The sequence below is a fragment of the Leopardus geoffroyi genome, chromosome C2, assembly GCF_018350155.1.
Source record: "Leopardus geoffroyi isolate Oge1 chromosome C2, O.geoffroyi_Oge1_pat1.0, whole genome shotgun sequence".
In the NCBI taxonomy this organism is placed as follows: Eukaryota; Metazoa; Chordata; class Mammalia; order Carnivora; family Felidae; genus Leopardus; species Leopardus geoffroyi.
Genome location: NC_059333.1, coordinates 113,132,575 through 113,155,613, shown reverse-complemented (window position 1 = coordinate 113,155,613; position 23,039 = coordinate 113,132,575). Strand labels below are relative to the sequence as shown.

General features: G+C 39.7%; 2 protein-coding genes across 19 annotated transcripts in view; one reads left to right on the top strand and one right to left on the bottom strand.

Annotated features, from left to right (window-relative positions):
- MED12L (mediator complex subunit 12L) overlaps positions 1 to 7,880 on the top strand; it is a 336,555-nt gene extending 328,675 nt beyond the window's left edge. For all 17 annotated transcript variants that reach the window (XM_045503242.1, XM_045503255.1, XM_045503254.1 and 14 more), the window contains 2 exons: positions 1,396 to 1,477; positions 4,016 to 7,880. In XM_045503242.1, coding sequence (XP_045359198.1) covers positions 1,396 to 1,477; positions 4,016 to 4,068 — 135 coding nt within the window. In that variant the 3' untranslated portion in view covers positions 4,069 to 7,880. The remainder of the gene's footprint in view (positions 1 to 1,395; positions 1,478 to 4,015) is intronic.
- The window catches only part of IGSF10 (immunoglobulin superfamily member 10), a 75,801-nt gene continuing 60,161 nt past the window's right edge, over positions 7,400 to 23,039 (bottom strand). For both annotated transcript variants that reach the window (XM_045503238.1, XM_045503239.1), the window contains 3 exons: positions 14,314 to 18,666; positions 12,914 to 13,814; positions 7,400 to 9,811 (listed from right to left, as the gene is read on the bottom strand). In XM_045503238.1, coding sequence (XP_045359194.1) covers positions 7,903 to 9,811; positions 12,914 to 13,814; positions 14,314 to 18,666 — 7,163 coding nt within the window. In that variant the 3' untranslated portion in view covers positions 7,400 to 7,902. The remainder of the gene's footprint in view (positions 9,812 to 12,913; positions 13,815 to 14,313; positions 18,667 to 23,039) is intronic.

Genomic DNA, 23,039 nt, shown 5'->3' with positions numbered 1-23,039 from the left:
AACCCCTGCCCCAATTCTGACAGGAAACATGGGTGAGTGGCTGAACACCTTGGAGCCTCAATTTCCTCATCTGTAAATGAGAATAGTAGCAGTAAAGTTCACAGTCCCTTATATTCATTTCTAAAATTCAAACAATTTTGATATTTTATTTTTAAAGTTTATGTATTTTATGAGAAAGCTTGCTTATGAGTTGGGGGAGGGGCAGAGAGAGAGGGAGGGAGAGAATCCCAAGCAGGCTCCATGCTGTCAGTGCAGAGCCCGATGTATGGCTTAAACTGACGAACCATGAGATCATGACCTGAGCCAAAATCAAGAGTGGGGCGCTTAACCAAATGAGCCACCCAGACACCTGATGTTTTACTTTGAAATGGAAACGGATATTTTATTTATGACTCATGGAACGGCAAAAACTGACCTGAACCCATTTGGTTGTAAATGCTGACCTAACCAGACAGAATCTCTTTTCATTTATCCTGCCTGATAGGACTAGTTGTGTGTTTTGCTGCGGATTTTGAGTGATTTATGTAGTACTGTCCTGGGCCTTTCTTAGTCTGTCTATTACAGATGTGTCATAGTAAATCATAAATGCAAGGACTTTGGACAAGTGATTGAGGATAGGTAGTACCTCATTAGGCTTAAATGGGCTAATGTATACCTACGATGTCTAGAATATTTCTCAGTACATAGTAGCATATTAGGTTTTCTTAAATACGGTAATATTTCCAAATAAGCCTAGAAACCACTGAATAGAATAGTAACCACTTTTTAGTTTACTAACATTTCCATAGGAATGAAAGGTGGAGTTCTGTTTTATTTTTCCCTCTCATTTTTGGCAATAGAAAAAAATTGGCAAGGTCCCACTTTGTATCAAGGAAAATAGTAATACTGCCTGCCCTTCATCCTGCATCCCATGGGAGGACATAGTCCTCGGTGAATCCTGGATGGAGGGCACTGCTGTCTCACCAGATCCTTGTCTCTATCTGTGCAAGGCAAGGCCTGTGGTGCTTGAACAAATCCTCCAGCCTGGGAACTTTCATGTTGCCAATGAAAATGGCTTATAATATCATAATAGTAACTGGCCAACTGGTGAAGGGTAAGATAACAAGGACATTTGACCGCTTGGGCCACCCCTGGGCCACTCCTTCATCAAGCCTCTTCAAATAAATGCTTGGTAACCAGCTAGAGAGTGGGATCTTGAATGGATTGGCACTTGAGATGTTCTCCAGGTGTACATCAGGGTGTAGATGAAAAGTAGTATATGCCCACTGGACATGGCACTTTGATCTTCAAAGCATGAAAGGTATGTTACAGATCGGCCCCGGGAGTGAGTCTCTGTTCTCATCTGTGACAGGCGCCACGGGCTGATTTCTCTCCTATCTTCTGTTGCAATTACAGTTTCCCAGGCAAGGCTTGCAGCAGACCCAGCAGCAGCAACAGACGGCCGCCCTGGTGCGGCAGCTCCAGAAGCAGCTTTCTAGTAAGTACCCCTGCATCACAGAACAGATGGCTCCCCGGAGATTAAAAACAAGCAGGCAAAACACAAGTTGGTGGCTCCGCAAAATCTGCACTGTCTTCCTTCGGTACCGTTTTCATCTTCACTTTAGTCCAGGCTGGTTGTTGTTTTGTTGGGGTTCCGTCTGGTTCAAATGCTTCCCCCCCTGCCCTGGAAAAGTCCCGATCTTTTTTTCGAGTTCAGAGATGTTTTCTCTTGCTTCCATCTGAACCCAGAAATGCTTCTTTGCATTTGGGAAACCCGTGCAGAACTGCAGGTACCCTTTTTTATCAAGCCGGAAGGTTCGGAGAACAACTTGGCTGATGCCCTCAAGTGTGCTGATGAAGGAGGTGCAGTGGCCCCCCAAAGTCTGACCTGGAGGAGTGCCAGCACTGAGGCTGTGACTCTTCTTGCCCCTGCACCATCCCGTCCTTCCTGATAACAGGGCAGAGAAATCCCTGCCTGCTTTGCTGGTGTGAATTTTGTTTGTTTAATTGTGCTGCCTCTCTACAGCAGTTCCAACAACTCATTTCACCACACCTCACCTAGATGTCGGCAGTGTGCTCCCATGAATTGAATCACCCATGTGTTGCCATCACAGGATGGGAAATATTTTTAGAAATGGGAGCCAGACCCCTGTGATGCAAAGAATATTGGCCCAGAAGTTAAGTCTAAATTCCGGTGCCAGCTCTGTCGGGACTGGCAGTTTGTTCTGGGTCTCCGTTTGTGTCCTTTTCAAGACAGATTAGAGACCAGCTAGTCCTAAAGGCAGCTGTGTGACTCTGGGAGGATATTGTCAGGAGGAGGGTCAGTTTGTGACTGAGGAGCAACTTGGTTTTCGTCTTAACTTTCTGCCTGGCTGCTGTCCGTGTTGATTTCCTGGTGGAGGGAGTACCCCTCTTATATACCTTGCTTTTTTTCCCTTTAAAAATATTTGCCTTTTTTAGCCTCATTTAATTTGTTAAATCGTTTAAATCCGTCTTCTTTTCTAACTACTGTGTAATAGGTGTGGTTTATTAAACAAATGTGAGGTTAAAATTTTATTGTTTTATTCGAGAGTTCCTACTTTCACTTGGCTAAAGAGAGAGTAAAATTTTAACACAGAGACAACATGCTTATATTTTAGGGTTTTTTTTTTCCTTCTCTTTAGAAATAAGTACCTATGGTTTTTATGCAGTATCACCTATTTTGGGAGCATATCTACCTCTATTTCCTGTTTCCCAGAACTCATGAAATGCAGGTCTCATTTTCGTTTTGACTCATCATTTACGGAACACTTGTTTTGGCCCAGGTGTTGTGACTTCACATATATTAATTCACTTAATTCCTTAAAAACCACCCTGTGAGTTTAGGTATTACTATCCCTATATTCTAGATGAGGGAGTTGGACTCATTGGCCCAAGTTATTCAGCTAAAAGTAAGGGGCAGAACTGGGACTTGAATTCAGATGGTCTCCTTCCAGAGCCTACCTCTTAACCACAACACACTCTGCTCCCTCATATTAGCAATTATGCCAGCCTCCTTGGTTGAATAATGGCCACTTTGCTGACACATCATTCAACTCTACACTGTACAACTCCAGATGGCCCCTTTTGTATCCTCACTCACGTGAATGGAGCCTTTGGATTTGAATAGTCCCACCAGAGTTATGGAAGCAGTAGCTGTTCCTCCCCTCCCCTCCCCTTCCCTCTTTTTCTTTTTCTTTTCCTTTCTTTTCTTTTCCTTTCTTTTTCCTTTCCTTTTCTTTTCTTTCATTTAATTTGGGAGAGAAGGAGGTTGAAGGGGGGTGGGGGTGGTGGAGAGGAAATCCCAAGCAGACTCAGCACCATCAGTGCAGAGCCTGATGCAGGGCTCAAACTCACAAACCAGGAGATCAAGATCTGGGCTGAAATCAAAAGTCGGATGCTTAACTGACTGAGCCACCCAGGCACCCCAGCAGTAGCTGTTTCTAAGTCTCTGTAGGAGACTTTGTCTCTACTATTCTATTTTTCTATGTGTGTGTGTGTGCATGCACACATGTACACATATGCATAGGCACAGACTTGAGTCGACACACACAACCACTCTCACACATGTATACACCCTTGTACACTTCTCTTTTATGTATCTTACGGTGATTTGCAGAAGATTTTCCCATTTCACACCACTTTTCTCTCACTTACTATAATGTCAGTGTTAAAGTTTTGGGAACTTTCAACATTTTACAATACTTAGAGTCCTTCCATATGTTAGTACTGAGTTGTTTCTTAGTTCAGAGACAGAGACTTTAGATGGGCCAGTTAGTGTCCCAAGGCTTTGTGCTGGCAGGCGGAGGACTCTGATGTAGAGCAGGTGTCTGTGTGGAATGAATTCAGTTGCCATATTTAGACCTTACCGTTCAGGTCTCTGGGCTAGCGTGCACTCCCTGGCCAGTCTGTTCCCCTGTTCTTGAAGCTGGTACTGAGAACGGTGACAGGAGGCTAGCATCTGTCGGTGGTATAATTTTGCATCCGCAATTTTATTTGAATTTATTTTTCTCATTAGGTAACCAGCCACAGCAAGGAGTGACTCCCTATGGGCATCCATCACACTTCTGAATCTGGAAGAGGACAAGACCTAAAGTTTTATGTTTGCACTGAAAAATAGAAAATCAGATTTAATGCATCAGTCATCTTTAGAAATGTCCCTATGTTCTTTTCTTTCTTTGAAGTTTTTCTATATTTTGTGCTACATTTCATATAGAGGCTTTTAAACAAAGAGAGAAAAGGAGGAGGTGTGGTTTGGGGTTTTTTTTGTTACTTTCAACTTTAGGTATAAAAATGTGGATCCTGCAGGCCTATCCAAGGAAGAGCATGGTAGCAGATCTTTTGAAATCGGTGCTTTTTTTTTTTTTTTTTTTGAATCTCCTAGAATGAATTATGGTGGATTTAAAATATTCATGTATTCATTAAGGATGAAGGGTTTTTTTGTAGCTTGTTTTGTTTTGTTTTTTTCCCAAACTGCTGGACCAAACTACTGATTTGAAAGGCATGTCCAATCTTGACAGGAGAGTAATCCATTTCTACTTTCACCTGTGATGGTGAAATGGACATCTGTTTGCATTGCTCCAATTCGAAATGTTTGTAATTTCATAAGCACTTTATAAACTTCGTTCTTATTTATGTAGGAATTTTCTTTGCTTTTGTTGTGGTCAAAAGGTGCTGAAACAGATTGTTGCTTAGTACTTAAATTTCTTAGATCAAGAACTTAAACCCAGGCTTCTGTGAGAGCCACCCTGAGATCTGTGGAAGCCTGTTAGAAGTAGCTGTACTCGAGTTTGTTTTCAGTTTCAAGATCATTGACCAGAGTCTTTGTGGAGGTACAACATGTAAAATTCTAAAGGCCCGAACAAGCCACAGTGGAATTGTTCCCATTATTTATTGCCAGATTTGGCAAAAAGGACACTTGGTTCTCCTGAACCTTATGCCAACTTGAGAACAAACAGTCTGGCCGCTGGCCTGAGATTCCACAGCGCTCAAACTTGATGTGGTTTCCAGAGAATCTGGCCCCCAAGTCCAGAAGGCTCTGGTTTTCATAAAGGTGTATTCGCTGTTTATTTTGTATGGTAAGTATTTGCTATTTTGAATTTAACTATTAATGTTGGTGTCAGTCTTGGTTGTGTATTGCATATACTGTATTTATAAATTGGTGCAAAAAGCACAAGTAAATTATACATCAAATTTATTATAAAGAAATAGTAACTATTTTAACTTTGTTCAAGTATGTGGTAATTTGCTCCTATTAGAGTAAAAAATACAGTAAATTATTATCAGTTTGTGTAACTTAAGAGTATTCCATATAATATTTTTTTAGATTTAGATGCATAAAATTTTGAATGTGAAAATTGCAGGGCATTTTAAAACATGTGGGGGATATTTTCCCATGTTTTGTGTTAATTCATTTTCTTTTGCCATATGATTTTACATGTAATGTAGTTGAGCATACTGTGAATAGACTTGTCTATAATGAGCAAACCACGTAGAACTACTTTTTTAAAACGTAGCTAGAACAACTTTAGAGCGTTTCTTTTGCAGATCATTATATAAATAATTTATATCTTCCTAGGTGAGTTACTCATTGCAAAGTTTGACTCATGCAAACGACCTCAAATACATGTCCGCTTACTTTGCTGTGGCAGCACCCATGTGAACTGCTTTGTACACTGTGAAATAATTCACTCCAGCCTGCTCATTTCATGTTTACTCTGGGCTGGAAAAGACTTTGCCAAAACATTAAAGACCATTCTTTTCACTAAATTAACATATTCTATCTGCTTTCGGAAGACAGATCTTTACATTTCAACCGGTTTTGTATATCAGGTTTTGGGGGTTTTGTGCTTTTTTTTTTCCTCTTGAGAATCATACTTAGATTTCATGAAGTTATTTTTCTTCAAAGTAATATATCCATATAATAATTGCCTTGGCAAAACAACCGAAATGTGAATGTTGTGCCTAGTGAGTGAGTCGTGTTCCGTCCTGATTTTCTTTTCAAGAATTATTGGTATTTAAAATGCCAATTTTCAGTTTGAACCATATATTTTTATAGTTCAGTATCGCAAACAGCAGTAATATTGTTTCAAGAATGAGTGTTATAATTGCATAGCATTTGTATGCACTTTATGGTTTGCATAAGTTAGTGAAATTAATTTATTAATAATCATTTTGCACATGAAAGCTGTGGGGTATACCTTTTTTCTCGTTGCGTCCTTTTCTTTTCAGGTGACAAAGCTAAGTTATGGTGTAATTCAGATTCTATAGAAGGTTGAGGAAAAACCTGGTTTACCCCTGTGCATTATAAAGAGAGCAACTGGAATTTTTAATCTAGTCTTAGCATATTTCCTTCCACTTAATCCTATATCCTAAGGGGTTTCTTTTTTTTTTTTTTTTAGCAAATGCATTAATTTGCATTAAAATCACAAGGGAAAGCCGTATCCTTTGCCAGAACCTGGTGGTTTTGCTTTGTAAGATAGGAAATTATCTTAGGATAAGATGGAGGACCCTCCCCCCGCCCGCCCCCCCCCCCCAGGCCTTGTAAAAATAAGACTTTGAAATCGGCCATAAGAATCCCTTGAATATACCTGTTTACACCATACTCTCATTCCTAATAGCTTACATTTGTCGTTTTATTTACTCCTCTTGGCCCCGAAGTAGAGGAGGTCACAGGGAGAATGAGTATGTTTGACCTCCTGTGGCCACAGGGTACCAACATCAGAGCTAGTAGCAATCAGGCCCCCTCTTATGTGGGGCCAGCTGAAAGTTGGTGTGATGAAAACACAATCAGCAGGGGCTAACATAGTTCTTGGTTTTGTGTGCTGAGGTATCTGAGCAAGACCTATGGCATATCCTTTTTTTCCCCACTTAAAATAAATTATGCTGGAAAATCCCAGCCTCTAGAATTAAAAAAAGATGAATCATAATGTTCCCCCAAATCAATTCACATTGAATTACAAAAAAGCAACATTTAATGTAGGTTTGATCAAATTTTAAGTACAATGAAACTTTATTATATGTATTTATGTCTTAGATCGAGATTTTTCCATTTTCCTTTCCCCTAAAGGATTATCACTTAATGAAATAACTTGCTCCTTAAAGCAATGGTTCCTCCTCAGAATATTTTCCTTATAAAGCGTTCCAAACCAAGGATGCCTGAGTTAGATTTTGAAGTGATAAAGAAGTTTTGTTGTATTTTTGAAGGCTTTTTAATTAGTTTATCTCAGTAAAGAGGTAATCAACCCCCCTTTTCACATTTTATGAAGTGTAGGTATTAAGTTGCTTTTTACTTGTGGAAAAGTTAGGCTGCCTTTATTTTAAATGCAGTTATGAAAACATTTTTGTATTCCCCATCAATGAAAAATTTCAGTGTACACAATAATCATAATAAAAACAGTGCTTATTTTCTCTAGGTTTTACTAAAATATTTCTAAACCAGCCACAAAATATCCACACATCAAAATGATAAATTTACATCAAGACTGCAAATTTAATCTTTTCCATTGTCTCTTCTTAGTGCCATGCTTGTAACATTGATAGAAGGTGGACACTAGGCAGCTGGTAGTAAGAGAAAAAGTCCATTCTTGAATGAAGAATTCAGATACATTAGCCATTTTGTTATTTTATGGTGGACAGTTTTAACTTAATGTTCATTGTTATTTGTTGGCAAAATAAAAGTGCCTTAAGTTAAAAGTTTGTTTGGAGATCAATTAACAAAATCACTATCCGTCATACTGCATTTATTTACAAGTCTTTTTTTTTTTTTTTTTTTGCATGTCCATTATGAATTTAATATTGTAAATGTACTCAAATTCATTTACATGCCTTTGGCTGCCTTTGATTAAACTTCTTCCAAAAAATAAACTCTGTCCAGGTGTTGACTCTGTTCAATTTTATTTCATTTCAGATTACCTGAATATAAGTTGTTGCATAATCACTACCCAGTGGATTCCTTGCTGTGCATTTGTATATCCCAGAATCTGAGGTTTGGGGATTCTGAATGATGAGGGTACCTCGGGGGTGAAAAGGCTCAATTCCATGAGTCCTCCCTTTATTTGCCATTGAGAGCAAGGAGTGGTCAGGCATCTCCCATGTGATTTCTGGCTTGGGGACTCCCAGGGCCACACACAGGAGCTGAAGGGCAGCTCCTGTCCTTGTGAGAATGCTCCTGGGTGGGCGATTTGTAATTCGGGGTGCGTAGGCTACAACCATTACTGGAACAGTAATCAGGGCATGGCCAACACTATTTTGAGCCTTACAAATATAGTTTCCTCTGTCGTAAGCTGTTGCGTCTTTGATGACTAAGGTGCCATTTTCATGCAATATGAATTTTCCATTAATTTGAGGCCCATCTATTATATAACCGCTTGGTGTAGTCCACTTGATATTTGGCTTAGGGCTTCCATCAGACACACAGTGCAGGGAGAGAGAGTCTCCACTGAAACAGTAAACTGTTCCCAGTGCATAAGTAAGAATGACTGGCTTCTGGCCAATTTCTAATACAATTAATTTTTCAATATAGCCAACTTGATTTCTTGCTGCACACCGATATTTTCCTGCATCATCTCGAGTTGTTTTAGAAATGATAAAAGAGCCATTGCTTGCTATCAGATACTGAGAAATTCGAGGTTCATTGGGAAATCTTGTGCCATTTGGTAAAATCCAGATTATTTCAGGTGGTGGGTTACCATCCACAGAGCAATTCAATGTTGTGGACTTGCCAAGCTGGGCAACTATTTTTTCATTATATGGATTTCTGAATGTTGGTCTTCTTAGCATTTCTAATACTTCTAACTGTACCACCAGCATGCTCTCTCCTCCTTCATTCCGAGCCACACAGATAAAATCTGCTGAATCTGAAAGCCTCACATTCCTAATTTCCAAGGTTCCATTTTTATGGACTGTGATTCTGCTTCCATAGTATGGGGCTGTGAGGAAAATATTGTCCGGCATGATCCACATGATCTGAGGCAATGGTGTTCCTTCGGCTCTGCAGTCAAAGTGTTTTTTGGAATGCCTCACAGCTGTGGCTTTAATAACTGTTTTGTTTGTATACAGACCATTGATTAATGGAGGCTTGGAGACGACATCCAGTTTGTACATTTTGGTGTCATCCCCACTGGGATTTCGGGCCACACACACATACTCTCCAGAATCGAGTAGCTTCACTTTGTTGATGGACAGAGACGCGTTGGCATGAAATGTGTATCGGTCCTTAGAGAATGAAATCATATCATGGGAAGGCAGCAACCAAAATACTTTTGGTTTGGGTTCACCAACGACCTCACAGTCAAGGACCACCGTGTCTCCAGCCTTGATTCGCATGTTAGTCTTGTAACCCTGCCTGATCCGTGGGGCAGCTGTTATGACCGTTAGGTGGACCTTCATTTCATCCTTCCCTAGAGTGTTCTGGGCATAGCAAGTATAATCTCCTTCCTCTGCTATCCCAACTTTGTTGAAGTATAAGGTTCCATTGTCAAAAAGGGTATACCTCCTGGTCCTGAGGCCACTGTCATCGGCTTGCATTGCATTGTTTATCATCGTTCCATCAGGCAAACTCCAAGATATCTCAGGCACTGGTGAGCCAGAAGCCTCACAATCAACTTGGAAATCTTTCCCATGAAATACCTGCTTTTTAAAATGTTGCTTGTGATAAATTTTAGCGGGTTTCAGTCGTAGGCTCACATGCATCAGTATCAGATCATCTCCCATTTTGTTTCTGGCCACACACAAGTAGTCACCGCCATCTTTTTCTGTTATTGAGCCAATAAACAAGGATCCATTTGGATAGACATGGATGCGGCTGCCCATTCTAAGGAGAGAAGACACATTTTGAGCGTGCAGCTATTAGCAAGGGGTGAAAGAGTTGTCCTTATTTACATAGGATTAGCTTTATGGACATTTTCTTAAACTGTTGCAGTGAAATTAAAATCAGTTCTAGCTTATTGACTGTCTCCTAAGCCATTTCCTGAGAGATAAAATTATCTCATTGAGCAGATTCAATACGGTGCAAAGAATATTTCTCAGATGGACTTCAAATGTCTTTTACAATCGTGATTTTAGAAATACAATGCTGAGAATGCTAGAAATGTTGGATGCCTTAGACACATGACCTTCGTCATATTGAATTATTTTTACATATCAAATGATTATCTTGTGACTGTCAGTAAAGAACTTTCATGCATACTTGCTCAGGAAAGATGCCAGACTATATTTTTTAAAAAGATTAACAAAACGGAATTATGTGGTTATAAAATTAATCATGCTTTGTTATGAAGAAGGAAAATGTCATGTCAATGTGAGACTCATTAGAAGCCTGCTGTTGGATCTGTGCTTTGCGGCAGCTGAAAAGTGGTCTCTGTGTTTTGTCCAACTGTGCCACACTATTTTTCTCCCTGAAGTTATCACAGCCTGCCATTACCACAGTGAACCACCAGGTGGCACATGTTTCCTGATAAAACCAAATCTAGCTTTTCAGAAAGGCCCGTGGAAAATGAATTGGCACTAAAAATGGGATCGAGATCATCCATCAGAGAACATCTATACATGTTTTTCTTCCACTTTTTTTTGGCAATGTGCCAAGCAGGCAAATGAAAGAAGAAGAAAGCTTGGACAATCTTTCACAGCATAGCTGCTACGCAAGTCAAACAGCCCAAGTCACTTTTCATTCTCCAGCAAACAAGTATGGATAGTGTTGTGGTACGTTACAAAAGGTACTGTTATTTTTAAATCTTTAAGTAGTTCCCCACTATACAGCTGAAAGTACTGATATTTAGAGAGCCTTAGTAACTTGCCTCGGGTTACAGGGCTAGTTCTCAAATTCCTATCTTTTTCACCACCTGATATTCTTATCTAATACTTTATAAAAGCACTGATTCTTAAACTTGGGTGAATATGAAAATCATTTATGGAGTATAAAATGGGTCCCACCTCCCTGAATTTGACTAAATTGGTGTGGAGTGTGACCTAGGCATCAGGTTTCTTAGTTTTCCAATGATTCTCATGCAGCCAAGTCCAAGAACAGTGCTCTAAATCTTGGCTCTCAAAAACAGTTCTCTCATCACCTGGATTTCCTGGCTTCACTTTTCAGAGATTCTGATTCACCAGATTTCGCCAGGGATCTGGGAACCCAGTGAGTAACAAACGTCCCAGGTGACTGTAGCTCCTAAGTAACACAGTTTGAGAACCAGTCTCAAATTTTAGCAGGCACTAAAATCACCTGGAAGGCTTTTAAGAACACAGATTGCTTGTTAAAACACAGACTCAGTTTCTGATTTGCCACGTTCTTAGGCAATGCTAATGCTACTGGCAGGGGGACCGCGTCCTTTGAGAACCATTGATTTTTAGAGTGACCTTGTCCTGCCCCCAAATCTGGATGCAGCTGCAAGTTGTAATACAGAAGAAGAGACGATAGCGGTTTCTTTTAGTAAACTAATATTTTTAAGAGACAAAATTGACTTTTGAAAGAAGTGGTCCCCGTGTAAAAGAAATATAATTCTTTATGAAGATTAATAATGTACAAGCAAGTGTCTGTATTTTTTCTAAAGCAATGCTTCTCAGCCTTTATTGAGCATGTGATGCATCTGGGTATCTTTTTAAAGTGCAGATTCTGATTCAGCAGGTCTGGGGTGAGACCAGATGCTCTGCCTTGTAACAAGCTCTTAGGTCATGAGGAGGGAGGTTCTGAAGAAGAGGAAACCATTCTGTGCTGAAACAAGTCATATATGTTGAAAGTACTGGAGACAGACTGGTAGTGCTCTGAATCAAAACTGTTTTTGAATACCCAGAAGAGGCTTTTTGGTTCAGGTGAAAAGTAGGCTTTAAGAAAGTGAAAGGGTTTTGCTTTTTTTGGTCATGATGAAGGAGTCACAGATAAGCACAGCTATGATGAAAGTTTTCTCATTTTTAGACTCTAAAGTTGAACCTTCTAAAGCTAAGAAGTGGAAACAGTAAGGACTTTTTTTTTTTTCTTTTTGCAATAAATTGCCCCTTTTGTTTCAGTTGACATATCTAAAGCATCTAAGAGTATCCTTACCTTTTTGAGATTAGTTGCAAAATAATAATTGAGGTGTTTAGTTAGCAAACAAGTTGAATTATAAAAGAAAAAAATGCCAGTGCCTCTCATGGGCCCATGGTAGCATCTGTGATCTTTATACACTCAGTTGCCTCTTCCACACTATGAACAATCTGTGTTCCATAAATACTCCCCCAAAACCAAATATAAATAACATACTTAATTTCCTTGCTGTTTACCTCTGAAGGAGGTAGATACCTGGTCAAGATTTATTTTGAGGTACTAATAATGTGTTTTTAGAACACTCTCCAGACTTCCTTTCAGTTAATTCTTTAAGACTTTCCTTAAATCTTTTAGTGCCCCTGGATAAGATTTCCATTTTTCCAAAATTGACTTAACATCCAATAAGTGTTTTAGATCTTTTCCTTAATAACCTAAATTTTGAACTTTAGCTGTTATTCCCATCAGGAATGTAATACCTTCTTGCATTGTGCTTTCTGCACGAGTGGTGGAAACTGTATTCAAGATTACACAGAAAGTTGATTGCATTACAAAATTCCCTCCTCCCTCTTTTTGGTTAGAGAAATTACAAATACTTTTACATAGTTACCATCTTAAAGCTGTCCCAAGTATGAAAGCAAATGAGATTGTTAATCTGCTTTTAACTATGGGAATTCAGTAAGAATTGAATAGCTAGCTGGCCCTTAGACTTAAACATGTAAGAAGGTTGATTTTTATATATTATTTTATATTAACCTCAAAAGGATTAGCTCTCTTCTGAAAGAGTTACTTGTATGTCCAGTCTATGAGCTCTCTAAATCTGCTGCTGGCTTCACCGTATTGCTTTTTCCATTTCAGAAACTGTACAGAAGATCATCTCAACACAAAGGTATGGTTTACCTGTGCCACTGGTCGACAACAGCTTTGGATGGTAGCCTCCAGATTATTCTGGGTTTGGGCTCCCCAATGGCTGAGCAGTTCAGTAGTAATTTGTCCCCAAAATTCACCTCAGTCCACTTCTGGGATGCAAATTCTATCCTGGGCATGGTTTCTCGCTCTTCCACTGTAAGAATTACCACTCTTCTCTCAGAGCCAGTGGTGCTGGTAGCGATGCATTCATAAGTGCCCCTGTCTGAAGAGGCTACATTTCTTATATACAGAGTCCCATTTGAAAATAATAACAACTTGGAACTTATAAACTGCAGTGGTTTCACTTCAGTGCCATCAGAGAGGACCCAGTGAACACTGGGCTGAGGAGTCCCTTTGACAGTACAGGGCAATTTCAAACTTTCACCCCAAGTCCCTACAATGATTTGCCTCTTTTGCTCCAGAATAACAGGTGGGGCTGCAATGACTTGTATTTTGACCAGCAGTGAATCCTGGCCAGCTGAATTGCTGGCCATGCACTTGTAAAAGCCCCGGTCATAAATGCTGAGATTGTGGATGACCAACGTTCCATCAGATGTCACCAGGGCCTGCCTGTTCCCCTTAGATGATTCTGAGACCACTGTTTGGTTTGCGAGAATCCAGGAAATTGTAGGACTTGGTCTACCTTCAGCTCTGCACTTCAGTTCCACGCTGTTTCCGGAATGAACTGTGATCTCTTTGGTACGTCTATCCAGGATCCTGGGGGGATAGGAAACCACGGACAAGGTGACATGAAGGCGATCAGTACCAAGCGGATTGGATGCTGAGCACAGGTACTGTCCGCGGTCCTGAATGTCCACACTCTGTATGGACAGGGTGCCATTAGGTAGCACCTGGAATCTGCTATTCTGTTTCCCTTTAGCCATATCAAATCCTGATAAGAAAAAAGAAATTTATAGTCATAGGTCGTCAAAGTTGAAATAGAAATCAAATTCTTCAAGGGGAAGTCTCAAGAGGAAAGCTTTGGGAGGGGCTGTTAGGCTACTGAGAACAAATATATTTAAAATTAAAATTAGGCCACTTAGTGTTAAGATTGATAAAATTGTTCCTGGAAGTTTATTTCCATAATTTTAATTTAAAAGTCATATGGTTCAACACAATGAAAAAGAGAAGGCTCTCTTTCAAATCACATTTCTTTGTATCTGCCTTCAAAACATTTCAAACTGTTCTTAATTAACATGTTAAAACATATTAACCTTCTAATGAACAAAAAACTTTATGCAGCAAATGTCAAATGAGGATATTAATCATTTCTGTATGTTGGAGAGATTTGAAACTGGTGTTCTTTGTATGTGTAACCCTGAAACATAACACAGTCTTTTCCTTTTTCCATGACTAAAGAAGACAAAGTGTAAACAAACAGTTCCAAATACCTGATGGCACTCTGGTCCAGTGGATGGTAGGCAGGGGATTTCCAACAGCCTCACAAGGGAGAAAAGCATCTGAGTTAGCTGGAACAGTAAAACTTGCTGCTTTTCCTCCAACTATTCTGGGTCTTTCAAATGTATTCCTAAACAAAGAATCAAAGGGAAGGAGTTCAGAAGTTGCTGTTTTTTGAACTGGTGTCTTATCAAAGCCATTTTTCTTTGCAGTCTTCTGAATATCCCAATTTGATGCATGGGTGGTATCCTCTGGCAAGCCTGGAGTGGGCATAATATCCACTACTGGCTCTTTGCCTTTTTCAGCAATTTCTGGGTCTGACTTGTGCCAGAAATGGTTTTCTGACCAGGGAAAGGAAGTCAGTTTAGAATTTTGTGATTTAACTGTTACTAGTGATGGCTTGGAAGTAGAATGAAATAGATTGGAGTAGATAAAGTGGGTGGTTCCAATCGTGACCTTGGCATTTAGGTGAACTTTGGGAGATGCTGCAACCTCTGTTGCTAATTGCTGTGGATTATCATTATGCCTAGAGTGTTCAAGTGGCTTGACCATTGTATTTGTCATCATCCTAAAAACGGGAGTTGCCATGTTGTCTGTGACTGTACTTTGATTATTCAAGGGATGGGAGGTAGGAATTGGCATTGGAACAGCACTGCTACTCAGGAATTGTGGCATGGTTGAGTGTCTAATGATTGTGTTCCTAGTTGCGTTCTGGTATGGTTTGCTGGGCAAATTGATTTCAGAAACAATTCTGCTCTTCAAAGTCTGAGTACTCTCTTGGGACAGTTCTTCAATTATATCTGTCAGAGTAAGTGTTCTTGGATAAAGACCAATTGTGCTTGAAATTTCTTTTGTGTTTTCCAATGGAGAATGAGTGAAAGCAAAGACACTGGGCTTGGTTGAAGTTTCAGCTGCAGTTAGATCAGGAGGTATCATAGTAGTAGATGCAGTGAGACCAGAGCTCTGACTGAGAGCATAGTGTGGTTCCTTCCTGTTGTTCTGAGGCTCCTTTTCTCTTTGTACTTTTTGTGTCCTGGGTCTGGCTATTTGGGTTTTACTGACAATGACTGATGCAGGGTCAGTAGGAGAAATTGTTAGCCTGGCTGTCTGCATTGATATGAAATTGGTACTTGATTCTTTGCTTGAGACATTAGGAGGTGTAGGATAAACTGATGGAAAGGGAAGCTTCTTCATTGTTGGAAGACTTAAAGGACTGTGTGTTTCGGTGGCATTTTGGTGAGTTGTAGCTGATGTTGTAGATGGAATTTGCATCACATTTGCTGAGAGTTCTGTGAAACGGAAAGGAAAAACTTTATCTGTGGGTAAAGCAGGAGATGTTTTAGGAAACACTGGGGCTGTGCTTTGTGGTGAACTAAATTGATGCTGATTCTTTAACCTCTCTTTTTGGACATGGTTATTTACAAAGATCTGATGCCAGGGAATTTTCCTTCTTAAAAATCTTGTCATGGCTGTAGTAGTAGACATAGATGACTTGGTGGTGGGATCTGGGAGTGGTGAAATAATCATTGAATCTCTTTTAACTTCAATGTTATTAGACACACTTGGGTAACCATTATTTGTTATATGAGTTTTTTCCAAAGATAAGGATTTCGGGGCAGGAGTCGTAACTGGCCCAGTTGGAGTCACTCGGATACTTTCAGCCCTGAAATATTTTATTGTGGGTGTTGTTCTCTCAATATCTACATTTGGCTTGTTCTCAAAAGATGGATTGTGGATTAGAGTTGTAGACTCTTCTGCTGTGACTTGGGCAGTTTCAGCTTTGGTGAGCAGGATGGGGGAAGAACTTGCAAAGGACAGTGCTGCTGCAGTAGTGGTGAGCCTTTCTCTGGGAGAACAGGATGGGCACAGCATATCAAGCTCTGTGGCTGAAAATGCAGTGGTGCTTTCTTCAAAAGCACCTCTGAGTGTAGGTCTCACAAAGCCATATCTATGCTTTCGAAGAATTGGAGTTCTATACGGGCTGATAATTCGACCCCTACCCCAAATTTTCCTCCGTCTTCCAAAGCGCCTGGATGTTGGTGGGATGTTAGTTGTAATATTTCTTGGAATCTGTAACTGAGAATGAGTAGCAGTGTATGTGCCCGAAGGTAGCTTTGAGGTGCTAAGCTTTTGAGTAATATGTGGATAGAAGTGATTGTTCCTAGGTTCACTGACTCCTGTTACAGATGTCTGATGACTATTCGTGGCATTTACAGACCCTAAGAATATATCAGCTTTGCTGTTAGTACCACTCAGCATTTTGATATTGACATCTTTGGTCCCAGCCCCTGCTGCTTTTGGGAGCACACTTTGTAAATGCTCTTTTTTCTTCCCAACGTTGTCAGCTTCCTGAAATTGTGTTGCTTCAGGTGGTAGAGGAAAGATCGTGGATAAATTTTTGTTGGTTGTGCTTTGTATTTTGCTTGATATGGTTGGGTTTATATTCTTCGACATGGCTGTAGTTTTAGTAGTAGGAAATAGTTTGAAATCTATTGGTTTGTCAGGTGGTAGTATCTGTGGGCCCACAATTGGAGAGACTTCAGTGCTGGCAGTTAGACTTGTCACAATACTATCATGTATTTTTCTGGAATCGGCAGTCAATGTCCTTACCAGAACACTAGGAGCCTTAGTTGCCAGGACCATAAATTCCTCATCTGGAGGGAGCATGCCTGAAGAGTCTGCTTCTTCACCAGGTATTTTCAGGAATTGGGTGACCACTGGAGGTGGCCTTGCCGTTGTATTTTCTTGCTTCTCTTGCATAGTATTCTTTTTAGCTTTCTCCAAAAGTGCTGCCCAGTGTTGTGGGTCAATTCTCCGAGAAGAGGGAGAGAAGGGCCTCCTATAGTCTCTAAAATGTCGATTTAGTGAATCTCCTCGCCGACGGTGTATTAACCCACGATAGTTGTGCTTTTTACCTGTGCTGAAGCCTTCTTTTCCAGCCTCAGCTCCCACTGGGGCAGATGTAGGGAGTTGCGCAGCTGGTGGGTCCTTAAGATGAGCAATGGGATTGGGCTCATCAAATCCAGATCCATCTGTTTCTACATTATGCTCCACTGGCCTTTGCCCTTTTGTTTTGACTGAAACTTGGTTAATCAAAAAGTCGACCCCTGATGGGTTGGCTGCTACACAACAATAATGACCCTGGTTTTTTTGGGTGACCTGTAATATTCTTAGTGTGCCATTGTTAAGAATTTGCTTGTCTCCTGAGGACTGATAGAGCATAGTGTTTCCTGGAAGAACCCAGCTAACAGAGGCATCTGGAATACCAGAAGAATGGCATGGAAGGTCAAGTGTTTCACCAATGAAAACTGTATAATGAGCCCCATTTTCATGATAGGTCTCTATGTAGGGCTCCACCACCGTAATTCTATATGTGAGAATATCTGCATCATCATGATTGGTGCTTATGCAGTGGTATATGCCTGTATCAAAACTATCAGCCATCTGGAGTTCTAGTTTTCCACTTTTGTCTATTAGGATTCGTCCATCCTCACTAACATAAGGGGCTCTCACTTTACTCCCATCAGCCAAAATCCACTCCAAATGTGGGGTGGGGTCCCCTTGGCCTTGGCAGTCTAGGCCAATGGTCCCACCAACCAAAATGGTGTGTTCCAGCTTAGTATTGTTATCTCTGGAAATCATGGTCCATTTGTGTTCCACTGGCCTTATTTCTGCCTTTGGTAAAGTGACTTGAACATCACTGGAGTACTGGATGTGCAATGTACTGAGTGTGGTGGCAGTTCTATTTAGCTGCAAGGAAATTTGGTCTTGCATTAACCAAGAGGGATCTGCTTTGAGACCAGCCTCTATGTCAGTAAAGATGTCTTCAGGTTTAGGAGCCACCTGTTTATATTTGTAGCAGCGTTGTGGTGTTTCAGTGAGCCAGTGGCTCCTTTCTAGAATCAGAGGAGAATCACTGTACAAAGCCAGAACTTGCCATACTGGCTGAATGTGATTGTAATCTATGTGACACACCAGAAATGTTGAAAACGATGTATTTAGCATGATATAGTCATTTTCTTCAGCGAATACAACAGATGATGTCTTTGAGGGCTTTTGGATACTGCAGACCATGTTAGCTTCATTTCCAAACTGGTCTGTCATATTCAAAGTGAGGGAGCCAAAGGGTGCCATGAAATCTTGGGGAGAGATGGACACAGGATTGCTGTCTTCCAGAATACTCAGGTTCTTTAATTTCAGGGATGGGTCGATGGTTGGCTTGGCACACAGGAAAGCTGCAGCTGGGACCATAGCTAAGGGCTTGCCTCTAGAGGTCCTGGGGTTCATGCAAAGTGGACATTGCTGAGGACTGGAGGGACTTCTGTCTTTTTTGCATTTTATTATATCTAGGAGAAATGACAATTGAGTTATTGCCAGCTGTGGCCTCTTTATGAATTAACATTTGAACATTTAAAAAAAAAAAAGCTTTTGCTAAAATTTGAAAGAACAATTTGGAAATTTTAGTGTTTAATAGAAAGCTTCCTACTTTTTTGTCTTTGGGTTGATTTCTAAAAAAAGATATTGTCTATATACCTTTGCACAATATTATATCCATAGTCATAAGGATTTTTGTCTGTCTTGCTGATTGCTTTATTTCCCATGCTTAGAGAGATATATATTTGGTAATCAGACAATACTACCTAAAAGAATAATTTCCTTATCTAGGGAAGCAAAATAATATGCTTATGTTTCTTACTTTTTACTAATAGGAGTTTAGTTCTATTTCCTCATCATAATGTTTTAAGAGTCATAGAACGTCACTGTCCTTTAAAAGATAACCTGTTTATCTAATGTTTTACTAAACATTTAAAGAAGAGTTAATACCTGTTCCTCTCAAACTATTCCAAAATATAGATGAGGAAGGAAAGCTTCCAAACACATTCTAGGAGGCAAGCATTACCCTGATCCCAAAACCAGACAGCACAAAACAAGAAAGTTACAGGCCAACATCCTTGATGAATATACATGTAAAAATCTTCAACAAAATATTAGCAAACTGCATTTAGCACTACATTAAAACAAATCAAAACCACAATGAGATACCAGCTCACACCTGTCAGAATGGCTAAAATTAAGTCAGGAAACAACAGATGTTAGCAAGGATGTGGAGAAAGGGGAATCCTTTTTGCACTGCTGGTGGAAATGCACACTGGTACAGCTACTCTGGAAAAAAGTGTGGAGTTTCCTCAAAAAATTAAAAATAGAACTACCCTATGACCCAGCAATTACAGTACTAGGTATTTATACAAAGGATACAAAAATGCTGATTCGAGGGGGAACATGCACCCCAATGTTTATAGTAGCACTATCAATAGTAGCCAAATTATGGAAAGAGCCCAAATGTCCATTGACTGATGAAGGATAAAGAAGATGTGGGGTGTGTGTGTGTGTGTGTGTGTGTGTGTGTGTGTGTGTGTGTGTGTGATGGAATATTACTTGGCCATCAAAAAGAATGAAATCTTGCCATTTGCAACAATGTGGATGGAACTAGAATGTATTATGCTAAGTGAAATAAGTTGGTCAGAGAAAGACAAATACCATATGATTTCACTCATGTGGAATTTAATAAACACAACAGATGAACATAGAAGAAGGGAAGGAAAAATAAGATAAAAACAGAGAGGGAGGCAAACCATAAGAGACTCTTAAATACACAGAAAAAAACTGAGGGTTGCTGGAGGGGATTTGAATGGAGGGATGTGCTAAATGGCTGATGGGCATTAAAAAGGGCACTGGTTGGGATGAGCACTGGGTGTTGTATCTAAGTGCTGAATGACTAAATTCTACTCCTGAAACCATTATTACACTATATGTTAACTAACTTGGATTTATATAAAATTAAAAAAAAAAAAAACAACAAAAACAAACCAAAACCACAAATACATTAAAAGAACCATTCTCCATGATCAAATGGGATTTATTCTGGGGACACAAGGATGATTCAATAGTCACAAATCAACCAATGTGATAAACTACATCAGCAAAACAAAGATTAAAATCATATCATCTCAATAAATAAATAGAAAACATTTGACAGAATTATCTGTTCATGATAAAAACTATCAACAAAATGGGTGTAAAGGAAACCTACCTCAACAGAATAAATGCCAAATATGACAAATCCACAGCTAACATCATCCTTAATGACAGCTTTTCCTCTAAGATCAGGGACAAGACAAGGATGTCTACTCTCACTGCTTTAATTCAACACAGTCCTCTTTGGAATTCCTACTTGCAGCAGTCAGACAAGATAAAGAAATAAAAGGCATCCAGATTGATGTGGAAGAACCAAAAGTGTCACTGTTTGCAGATGACACTCTATGTAAGATATCTTAGTACACCAAAAAACTATGAAAACTGATCAATGAATTTAGTGCAGTCACAGGATACAAATCTAACATACAGAAATCAATTCCATTTCTATATAGTAATAATGAAGTAGCAGAAAGACAAATTAAGAAAACAATCTCACTTGCAATTGCCCCCTAAATAATAAAATACCTAGGAATAAACTTAACCAAGCAGGTGAAAGACCTGTACTCTGAAAACTATAAAACATTGATGAAAGAAACTGAAGGCAACATAAAAAAATATAAAGATATTTCATGCTCATGGATTGGAACAATTAATATTAAAATGCCTGTACTAACCAAAGCCATCTACAGATTCAATATAATCCCTAACAAAATACCCATATTTTTCACAAAATTAGAACTTCTACTACTACAATTGTAGGGCACCACAAAGACCCCAAATAGGCAAAGCAATCTTGAGAAAGATGAACAAATGACACCTGCCAACATGTGTTGGTGAATATGTGGAGAAAAGGAACACTCATGTGCTGTTGGTGGGAATGCAAACTGGTGCGGCCACTGTGGAAAACAGTCGGGATGTTCCTCAAAAAATTAAAAATAGAATTGCCATGTGACCCAACAATTCCACTACTGGGTGTTTACCCAAAGAATAAAAAAATACTAATTCAAAAAACTCCATACGCACCTATGCTTATTGCAGCATTATTTACAACAGCCAAGATTTGGAAGTAACCTAAGTGTCTATCAATACAGGAATGAATAAGGAAGATGTGGGATGTGTATATAATGGAATATTAGCCACCAAAAAAGGATGAGATTGTGCCGTTTGTGACAACATGGACTCCAAACCCTTCAGTTTGTACTCCAGCATGACAGGTGATGCTACATACATTTGGCTCAGCGACTTCAGTGAATTCTACAATCTAAACCGATGCAGAGGAAGTAGCTGGCAAGCCTGACAACCTTTGAGCACTCATAAGAGGCTCTTCTCAGTCACCTACTTACCAACCAGCTATGACTCTTAATCTACTTACCAGTACCCTGGGTTCAAACCCCACTGTAGCAAAAAACACAGCAGACTTCTGGTTTAATTAAACCTGATCACAGAATTATGCTCACATCTTGGATGCTTATTATTGCTAGCACCTGGGCCAGAGTTAGCAGGCCCTGGGCATCAGGTATTTTACTTCAGATGTAGATCTTATCCTGTCACTTGGTTCCCTCAATCACAATAAGTTTCAGTGACACAGAAATGCTTTTCATTCCTCAACCCTGACATGCCTTACTAGGCTCTGGCATATGCTGGTCCTTCCACTTCCCATCACTTTCTGTCTGACATTCCCTCTTGCATCAATGTCTAACTACTTATATCCTTCACAACCCAGCCACAAAACCACTTTTGGGTGGGCTTCCTGCTTTATGCTGTTCTTGTACCTTCCACTTCTATCCTACTCCTCATCTGCCCACTATTAGAATGAACTTGTCTAGTTTTCTGCCTTCCCACAAGACTGTAAGCTCCACACTTGTTTATCTGTATGCCCCCAGCCGTAGCCAGTGGATGCTCAGAAAAGATTGGAGGGAAGGATGAAGGCAGGCAGGCTGGCCTAATTCTAAGGTCATATTTCTTCCACATTTTAACTTGTAAATTGAGATGTGTCTTAAAATTAAAGGTGTTTTACAGTAGTAACTGACCTGCTGGCAGTCTTGATATGGGAACCATTACCACCCACTGACCAGTGTCTTAGCTACTTATATTGTTTTCTCTTTAACTGAATTACAAGCACTGTTGGTACTACATATATTGTCACTTAAAATGTTTGTATTAAGATTATACTATGCTTTTGGGTCACCTGGGTGGCTCAGTTGGCTGAGCATCCTACTCTTGATTTCAGCTGAGGTCATGATCCCAGGGTTGTGGGATTTTAAGATTTTCTGTCTCCTTCCCTCTTCCCCGCCCCCCCCCCCCCCCGCTCATGCTTGCTCACATTCTCTCTAAAATAAAAATAATAAAAAAGAAAACTCCAACTTAAAAAATACTACACTATGCTTTAGCACTAAAACAAGATGTTATTAGGTAGGTAGAAAGGCCTGAAAACAGAGAAGCTGGACAAAAATTTGATTTTTGTAAAACAAATGTTTATCAAAGAAATAGCCACAAACCCTTATTTTATAAAGAAGCAACATGAAGAGCTTTGTGGAACCTAAGAAGGGAAGATACCCACAAATAGATAAAGCTGCACTACACTGGACTACTGAGATATGTGTAAAAGGAGGATCTATCACATGCTAAGTAAAGCAACTGAAGACATGAGAACCTATGTCCAAGAATCTCTCAGAATTGATCAAAAAATGTCAAAGCAAAAGCTGATGTGACTAATTCATAAATCTTATAGAGTTATCATTAA